The following is a 9,730-nucleotide window of genomic DNA, read 5'->3' on the forward strand; positions in this document are numbered from 1 at the left end:
ATCAAGACTGGGATCATAACATTCAACAGTTTTTAAATGCCGTGATGATGAATCTCTTCCTCCAACCTACAACAATTAATTAATACAAATAATTTCGGTGTATAAAAAATAATACTAAATTACAATATTATCGCATAGCATTTTCGATGAAAGTGATTTAGTACATATTTATGAAACGTTGAATAAATACAATTCTATTTTTTTTAACTACAGAAATGTATTTAAAATTAATAGCGTACGAAATTAATTATTACATGATCTTGAAAATTATTCGAAATTTAAAATCAATCTTAACGGTGTATGAATACATTATTCTTTGATAGAAGCTTAAAAAATAAACTATATTCAATGTATTAAAATATAAATTTGATAAAGTTAAATTAATTTAATACATTTTATGTTTTCATTTTCAAACATTAAGAGGACGCTACCCATGCATTTGTTGTCTCCGCCTCACACAAGCACGACATAGCAAATTTCCATTAGCTAGTTTAAATAGTGTGTTGTTAGTTTTAATATTAGAGTGAATTGACCTATTATCATACTTTTAGGTGAGAATATTATCTGTGCTTAAGCGTTTGCGATTTTTCAATATTTTCATTTTCAAGTAAAATATGTATATGTGAAATATCAAAAATTGAAAATGCTCAAATCTCGCTTGAAAATTAAAATATTGAATAAAAGCCAACGCTTGAGCACAGATAATGTTATTATCTAAACATGTTATAACAGGTCAATTCACTCTAGTATCAAAACTAACAGCATACTATTGAAAACTAGTGAACGACTATTTGCTATGTCATGCGTGTTGTATGACAGAAACAACAAATGTACGGGGTAGCGTCCTCTTAACAATATTAATAACATATATTACATAAATAAAATTACTTTCTTTATAAATTTATGAATAAAACTGTAAAAAAAAAATCAAGTTATGTATGTAGCTCCTATACATAGGTTTCTGATGAAGTTATTAAACAATTGAATTGAAAAGTTATGTCATAATCTTATATAATTTGTTAATAACTAGCTCCCTGACCTTCCTCCGGAAGAAATTATTTTTTTATAATTTAATTTAAAAACATGTGACTATTTTTGGCTATACAAATAATATAATATAACTACATGTTGTAGTTATTGATATAGTTAATTTCTGAAAATTATATATCCTAAATTTTGAATACAACCGCTGTAGTGGTAAATTTTATTCTTTTTATTATAGAATAGAGATAAGGTAGAAAAAAACGTAACAATTAATTATTTGTTCAATGAATAATATATATTTCAAAATATGGAAAAATGCAAGTGCAAACAAATAAATAAATAATTAATAGTATTAATAATAACAATAGGAAATAAATAAACAAACAAACGGTTTCCTTCGTCTCCAAAATCAAATTAGATTATTATATATATATATATTATAAATTTAAAATTATAATTCATGGATATATTTTGTTATATTGATAATATATTCCTTGATTCTTTATCAGGAGAACTTTTTTTTTCAATCAATCAAAATATTACTATTGTATCAGATATATAACAAATTTAAAATCAATAAAAACATATTAGTTTACCGCATATAAAAGATTATTCAGGACTCCGACCCCAAAACTGGCTCTTCTAGTAGGCATACTAGATATCATGCGCCATTTTTGAGTATTGTAGTCGAACACTTCTGCACTATCTGATATATTATCACAAAAATTATATCCGCCGACCTTAAATTTATTATATAATTTATTGTTAGCTACCTACTTTATAACAGAAATATCGAAAAATATTATAAATTGTAATTCAACATTACTTACGGCATATAGATAATTATTGATTACACCAACTCCTACTTTGTTTCGTTTAACAAACATCTCAACACTCGGTTTCCAACACGGTGACTCTGCAGATAAATCAAGCACATCAACAGACCGAACTTGACGAAAAAAATGAGTAGAACCACCCACAGCAAATACTAAATTATCTTTCACCACAGCTAGACCAACATTTCTACGGTTTGTTATCATTTCAGGTCCATTATGCCATCGATTTATTTTCGGTTCGAAAAATTTTGTACTGATACATTCATTAGTATCAAATCTACTAACAACTAAGATAATCTGTAATAGTGAAATTGTTAAATATAATGCAATGAGTGATAAATTATAACAGAATTATACTTTATCTCCATGTCTAGGATTATTCCGGATGTTGTGTGTAATCAGGTCTTTTGACTTCAGTCTATGAACATTTAATGCCTCGTTTATGTAATCTTTACCTTAATAAATTATAATTATATCTATAAATGTATATTACAAAATTTAAATAAATTCAAAGAAAAGCATATTTAAAGAAAAAACTTACATTTATGACAATTATTTATAAGGCATTCCTTAACTACTTCTTTATTTATGTAAATCTTTGATGTTAATGGTAACCGTACGTGTTCCATTAATTGGGGTAAAATACATTTTCTTGAACCTGATTCATATTTTACCCAACGAATAACACTTTCAAATACCTACAAATATGAGTATACATACTTAATTATGAATTAGACTTCATATTATAAGGTTACTGAATTTAGAATTTGCAAATACTAAAATAATATAGCAATAGTTAATTTTAATTTGCCTACTTTTTCTTCAGATGGAACTGTAAGTTTATCACTAGAGATCAACTGAATTACTTGGTCCGATGATAACGATAGGAATTCGTCATCACCAACGACTTCTCTAAGAATCAAAATATAACAATAATAAATAAAATGCCCTTATAGAATCGTAATAATAAATTATATAGGTATCATACGAAAAGTGTTGTTGAATATAAAATTTTGAACTTGTTAACAATTTCGCACAGCTATGTAAATCAGCTATGGCGAATATACCAATACAATTTGTGTGACACAGTTGTGACTGTAAAAAATCACAACACGCCTCTTTTACTTCTTGTAATTGCAAGAGATTTGAAGCTGGCAATAAATCCTAGAGAAATAAACGATAAACAATTTAAACGATTTTGTTGTATGTAATAACATCCAATTGCATAATATATTGAACCTGGACGTTTTCTTCAGTGATCAATATTTTTCCAGAATAAAGAAAGTTTACTAACAGCTGTAAAGCGGATGAATCTATCCCTCTCATTACAACAAGTTCATGATTCCTTTCTGAAAATTTGGTGAACATTGCATAGAAATATGGACTAGCTGATGCTAAAACCACTTTGTGTGCGATTACGATTTTGTTATCGTCTGCTTTAAGTTTAATATCAGAAAAAAACCCATTGCTAAAAAAAAAAATTGTTACTTATACATTTATCTGGCATATACGCATACTACTTACTGACGTAACACTTGTAACACTTCATATGTCTCTGCGTAAAACAATTTTTTATATTCGTATTTAGCAAGTTTTTCACATCTTCCAGATTCTTTTTTTTCCTTTTTATTTTGCATTGTAATTGGTATATGAAGTCCAGGTTTTGGAGTTCATAAAACTAAAGAGAAAGCATTTCAAAATCAATTATAAATACTGAGAAAAATCGTAAATAATCTTATATTAACTTTAAAGTAATATCAAGAAAAAAAAATTTATAATAACATTCAAAATTATAGGGAAAAATAAATGTTTGTTCGAAATTCAACAAATACCAGTAAGTAAAAAATATTGTTCATCTGTATGTTTGGATCTTGAGTTATAAAATTTATTCAAATTGTACACTTATATTTATATATATATATAATATATATAGATAAGAAATGTTTGTTCGAAATTCAACAAATACCAGCAAGTCAAAAATATTGTTCATCTGTATGTTTATTGGTAATTTCGTTTTCTTTTATCGTTTTATAGTTGCGCGTATTGACTATTATAATGAATATTTTAATGAAAAACGCAAATATTACGATCTTTCATGTATTGTTGTCTCGTAGGTTAGGTTTTCGTACTTTTTAATCATATAAAAATATAAAAATCTTAAAATTATAAAATCATTACATATTTTAAATTTAATTCAGGAAAAACGTTTTCGTTGAAATTTTTAGTCCTGCAGTAAAAAACAAATTCCAAATTATATACCTATTCGTTTACTTGAAATCTGTAATGGTATTAAAATTGATCTGATAATTCTAGACTCTAGTAGGCTAGTATAACTTTATTGTGACAAAACATAAAAACTATAATTTTATTAAATATAATTAAATTCATCACATAAGTAATTTTAACAAAAAAATTACCTATTTAATGTAGAAACACACTTACGCTCACGCTAGTACTGAGAGTTTCAGGAATTGAAGAATATAAGTTTGTGTGCTAAAGATTCTGTTTACATCTAATTACATAATATACAATTGAACTAGTAGTATCTAAGTTATAAAAATGTATATAGGTAGAAACTAAGTATAGTCCTTAAATTCAGTTTTTAACTAATTTAGTATATTATAATATATGTGCAATATGGGACCCCTAGTAATATACAATCGTAAAGTGTGTTTAAATAATAAGAGAGTAATAATAGAAATAGGTTTTTAGTTTTATTTTTCACATTTCATTATTATTATTACTACCTATATTGTATTTTAAACATTAAACATGTACGTATATGTGTAATGTGTATAGATTAAATAAATATGAGTACATGAGATAGTTATATTTTAATTATGAATTATACTGTTATTGTTAATAGCTTATGCTTTATAGAATATATTAAACTCCGAAATACTAATTTAAGGCATTAGAATATGCTTTGAAACATGCCATAATAATAAATCAAAGAGGCGATAAAATTGTTTTCCTTTTATTGATTCTTCTGTGTGGCGTTTCATTAAAATACCTGTAATAATTTATTAAATTCATAAATTATCATAATTTAATAAATTACAGTATTACACATAATCGCACTTATTGGCATATCAGAAGTTGAAGTTCTTTCTAACTAATAAGATTTCCTTTTGGCGCACGTCGTGCTCTTTTCACGACGTACTAGCAATGTCAGGAGGCTTGTTATAGGTGGTGACTAGGGTTCTAAATTTGAAATATTTCAAAATTGAAAATTTCACTGTTCTTGAAATATTTCAATGAAATCATGAAAAATATTATTCTTTTTTTATACATGATCCGTTATAGGTGTGATTAGAAACAATAAATTGATTACACTTTTAGAATTAATAAGGAAAACATTTTATTTTTGTTGATTTATTATTTGAAATTTGTATATTCTATACTATGTGGTGCTGAAAAATATTCCTGGCATTATTTTGAGAATAAAAACATTTTTTTTACACGAGTTTTAAAATATTGTTGTATGTGAACCATCAGCGAGCCAAAAGATAATGGTTTGAAATAAACTTGAGGTGAATTCCAACAATGAATGAAATAATAGTGTTTTTTCATTTTTCAGTAATTATAAAGTGTAAAAATTCGTATAATGTGTGTATGTATGTGGCTGAGTGATTGGAAGAGGCTTTGGGCTCATTATTTAATACTTAGATCATATAATTTGTTATAAGTAGTATACATTTGTTGAACAACTTATAAATAATATGTAAATATGTTACATATTTTCTTTGTTTCATACAATAAACCAACTTTTAAAAATATTCAATTAGAAGTTGACGACTATAAACTTTTAGATATAATAAACATTTTATTTTTATTTTTCATCAAAATGAAATATTTCAAAAAAACAAATTTCATGAAATTTCAAAACCCTAGTGATGACACAAACGTGAACAATGGTATTTTAATGATCAAATTTAAAGTATAATATTTCTACTAATTATTTATAGGCCTTTAAGACGGCTAACAATAAGGTTGGAGCTGACTAGACGTCTCAAAGTCAGCTACCGTATACAACAATAATTCAATATAATATACAATAAATAAACAGGAGAAATACTTAACTATATAACGACGGAGGCGATGATGTTGTTGGTCGGCGGTGGTGATCGGAATAGGCGGTGGACGAGTTATTCCGGGTGATCAGCCTGGCGGTGGCAAGCGGCAATCGGGAACTTATATTATAGTATTACGATCGTGAACTTATACCATGGTATAACGATCGCGACGCAAAACAGTGACTCTTGATACTGAGGTAAATACTGCTGCGAAGAAACCGCAACACCCTCGACGTCCGACGACAAGAGAAACACGACAACTAGTTGCAGTTGTGCCGCCGTGCCAGCACACTCGTGTAAATCACCAGTCTAGCCGATATGTTGGTCGGAGGGGGGGGAGGAAGCGCACGCAAAGTCGACGTCCAACACGTACACTCGCAAAACAGTTCGATATGAATAAAAACGGCTCGGAATTGTCACAGACTTCTATACCAACTAGATAAGGTACTCCCAGCATCAATTGAAACCTCAGTATATGGTATTTTACATGGTAAATATTAAATATGCTGTATTGCATTTGATTATTTCCAAACCTGTTGATTAAAAAAAATATTTATATTTTACATACATCGATATTTGCATTTTTTGTTTTGATTTAACATTAAAAACGATGGTATTCCGAATACATTTTGTATAATTAATGCAATATTGTGCAAACTGAAAACACGGCGGACGTTCAATTAGCTTACTTCATAGTTTGCAATGGTTATCATGCGGAATACCTTATCCAGTATTATATCGAAATCTGTGGAAATTGATGATGACTTTCATTAACAATCCCAATTATCATATTTTAGTTTAATTTAAGAATAATTTTTTTTTACAACAATAGAAAACTACACATAGCTGTAATGAACCTGAAGGACCGATACTGAATTAACTGACAACTAAAAAGATAGATATGAATTTGTGTACATTATAACCCAATCAAAAACAATACGTCAACTCCGTGTAAAAAAAAAAAATATAAAAAATGAATGGCTTTAAAATGTGTGATAAAAGAGGCAGAATCTAAGTAAATCATCGAATTTGTAAAATGTATTCAATAGTAAATAAGCCAAATTTACTTTACTTGGCGGGAAGATTTAAACTAAAATATTATTATCTATATAGTGAAACACTATGCCATAAACATAATATATATCTTATACTAGCTGTCCCGACACGGCGTTGCCCGCGTATTAGTTTGTTTTTTTGCATTTTCGTAGGCCGTGTATTATTGTTATTATGTATTAGACATTTTTTTTTTTTTATTTGTAGTTCATTAGTGGTTTCGGAGATCATAGCGTATAGTAAACATACAGTAATATTAATGTTCACGTATAGTTAAATATATATATATATATATATCGGCAACAACGACCCAATCATATGATACACTTGGCCTTGTATTTTAAATGTGGTTTCAAAATTACGTCCATTAGGTTTGGTATCGCAAATTTTGGTTGCCCCAAATTACCAGCAAGAAGAGATTTTAAAGGTTCCGGTGGAGTTGGAAGAGGTAACAGTACCACTTTTACTGATGCGCAACACATGCCGGTTGCTTCATTGCGGAATTTTAAGGCCTGACAATATTCATATACTTTGTCCATTGCACCGATTGTAATATTAGAAATGCGCAGAGTAATTTATGTCTGGAGCATATTCGAATGCAAGACGAAAAAAATGATACACGGGTTAATATGCGATTCCTTTGCTGTCTCGCTCCATCTTGTCTATACAACAATTTAGTACAATAAGTAATTTTGATAATGTTTACATAGCGAGAATGACAGATGGGGGAGGGCACTCAGTAGTGTCACACGACGATATACTTAGAGCCGCCATCGAGTAATAGTTATGACTTATGAGTTTATGACGTATAGAAATTAAAAAAGTAGTGAATAATGGCCAACGACAAAAATCGCATAAAAAATTTGTTTTTTCAAAGTATTTTAATTTATGATATTATATTACCTACAATAATATTTATTATAAATACAATTATACACTCACTAGATTATTTCGTTTATCATATACCTAAAATGTGTATATTTTGTACATAATATAATATTATAATATTCTCATATTCTAGCTCATTAGTTTAAAATGGTTTCCAAGCAATCTTAGATAAAACCTTCAAATTACAATATGATTAAAAATATAATAAACATAGTGATTGAAGTGAGTTCTATGTCAGCATTTTTTTGTATGTGACGACTCTTTTTCTAGTATAAAAATGCTTGGATTTTCGTTTCTTTGTGGGTGGTTAAATGCAAATAATATAGGAAAAGGGGATACCAGTTTTCCAATTTCAGTGGATTCATTTTGTTTTATAAGTATAACTCAAAAGATACTTGAGCTTTTCACCAAATATTTACTGTACCTACTAACATTTTCTATAAATTGTTTAATTATCAAAATATTTTTGAGCTATATATATATATTATTGAATTAATTTTTTTCATTTGAACAATACTTTTTTTATTATTGATCATTAAGCCAGGCAACTATGGCCATTAGCTGTAGTTTGTTTATTTGTAGGGGTGCTGTAGGTTAGTAAACACATGTGTTTGGTTTTGGGCAGAATTTCAAATTGAGCACCCGTAGGTTTCAGTCATGCCCGGCCACTCTCTAGACAGTTGCCTGCCCAGAGAGAAAAACCGTCCGTGGTCGAGATTCGAACCGGCGACGGTACGCGTCGGAACCGACGCCTCAAGCGGCTGCTCGGCCACTCCATCCCCCGATACTTTTTTTATAAGCGTTTAAAGTTAGAATTTCGATGAAATTCGTCAAAATCAGTAAAATAAACATATTATATTGTATATATATCCGTACTTCAGATTTTAAAGTAAAATGCAAGTTGTTATCACTGGAATTAAAAAATAAAGTTGAGCGCAAATCAAAAACTTTTAATTTATTAACGGCTGAAGTCTAATGTTACGTAATTGAATGTTTACGCACGTAAAATAACGAATTCTCATCATCACACTTTCTTATTTTGTCGCAATTCATGAAAGAAGAACTGTTGATATTTGAAAATATATTATCGTCACCAAATGTTTAAGTAAGTATTATTTTTAACTAACTCCCTCTGAAATACATAACTCTTGATACGCACCTGTCGTGGGTGGATATTATGTCACTTCACACTCGTATATCACAAACTTTCGTCGAATCTGCTTGACTGTAATGCAAACATAGTTACGTGGAAAGTTTTTGACTAAACGTCGTCGGCATATAAGTTTCTATATATTATTAATATTTTTGGTTCTCTGCTACGGCACACTTATGGTAATAATAATAATATATAATATCATGAACGCGTCGTCTACTCGTCTCGCGCCGTGTGCAGCGTTGTTCCACATAAATCAAATTATCATCATTAACCTTTCGAGGATATTTTAGCTCTTGTAAACGGGAATACGCAATAATACATCGTGTTAGTGACTGAGAGAGAGAGTAAAAAAGAGAGATAGAGTGAGATTAAGAGAGAGAGAGAGAGAGAGAGAAATCATTTATTCCCGTGGCGTGTTTGCACGTAATTTGGCATGCGAGATAATATTATGTATGAACCTTTTTTTTTCGTTTATTGTTTATATTTTACAGCACCCGTCGCACTATATAATACTATTTTACCGATGATAAATGCGTTTTTAAAGAAGGTTTTTTTCATAATATAAGCATACTTTGTGGAAGCCGGTACGAACTACAAACAAATTAAAAACTCAACACTTTTTCAGCGGTTTTGAGATATTATGAAGTGGAAATGTGGAAATGTGGAAATGTTTGCAGCGTTATTTTCATACATACAATTTTTCCAGAGAATCATTTGGAGAGACATTTAGAAATTCT

General features: G+C 28.9%; 2 protein-coding genes across 3 annotated transcripts in view; both read right to left on the reverse strand.

The window, feature by feature from the left end:
• LOC100167149 overlaps positions 1-9,730 on the reverse strand; it is a 195,054-nt gene that overhangs the window by 130,048 nt on the left and 55,276 nt on the right. The window lies entirely within an intron of this gene.
• Positions 2,180-6,290, reverse strand: LOC103310242 (kelch-like protein 3). Its single transcript, XM_029485962.1, has 7 exons — positions 5,904-6,290; positions 3,345-3,498; positions 3,060-3,288; positions 2,809-2,984; positions 2,636-2,732; positions 2,362-2,518; positions 2,180-2,296 (listed from the first exon to the last, which is right to left on the reverse strand). Exons 2-7 carry the CDS (start codon positions 3,455-3,457, stop codon positions 2,277-2,279), a joined length of 792 nt encoding a protein of 263 aa, XP_029341822.1. The 5' UTR covers positions 3,458-3,498; positions 5,904-6,290; the 3' UTR covers positions 2,180-2,276.

The sequence above is a fragment of the Acyrthosiphon pisum genome, chromosome X (genome assembly GCF_005508785.2).
Source record: "Acyrthosiphon pisum isolate AL4f chromosome X, pea_aphid_22Mar2018_4r6ur, whole genome shotgun sequence".
Lineage (NCBI taxonomy): Eukaryota > Metazoa > Arthropoda > Insecta > Hemiptera > Aphididae > Acyrthosiphon > Acyrthosiphon pisum.

Bases quoted from the DNA above. Each gene is read 5' to 3' on its own strand.
- LOC103310242 (XM_029485962.1), bottom strand. From the start codon at position 3,457: ATGCAAAATAAAAAGGAAAAAAAAGAATCTGGAAGATGTGAAAAACTT. The intron at 2,519-2,635 runs GTAGGCAAATTA...TCATATTTGTAG, and splicing joins CAGTTCCATCTGAAGAAAAA to GTATTTGAAAGTGTTATTCG. The intron at 2,297-2,361 runs GTAAGTTTTTTC...ATACATTTATAG, and splicing joins TATAAATAATTGTCATAAAT to ATATAATTATAATTTATTAA.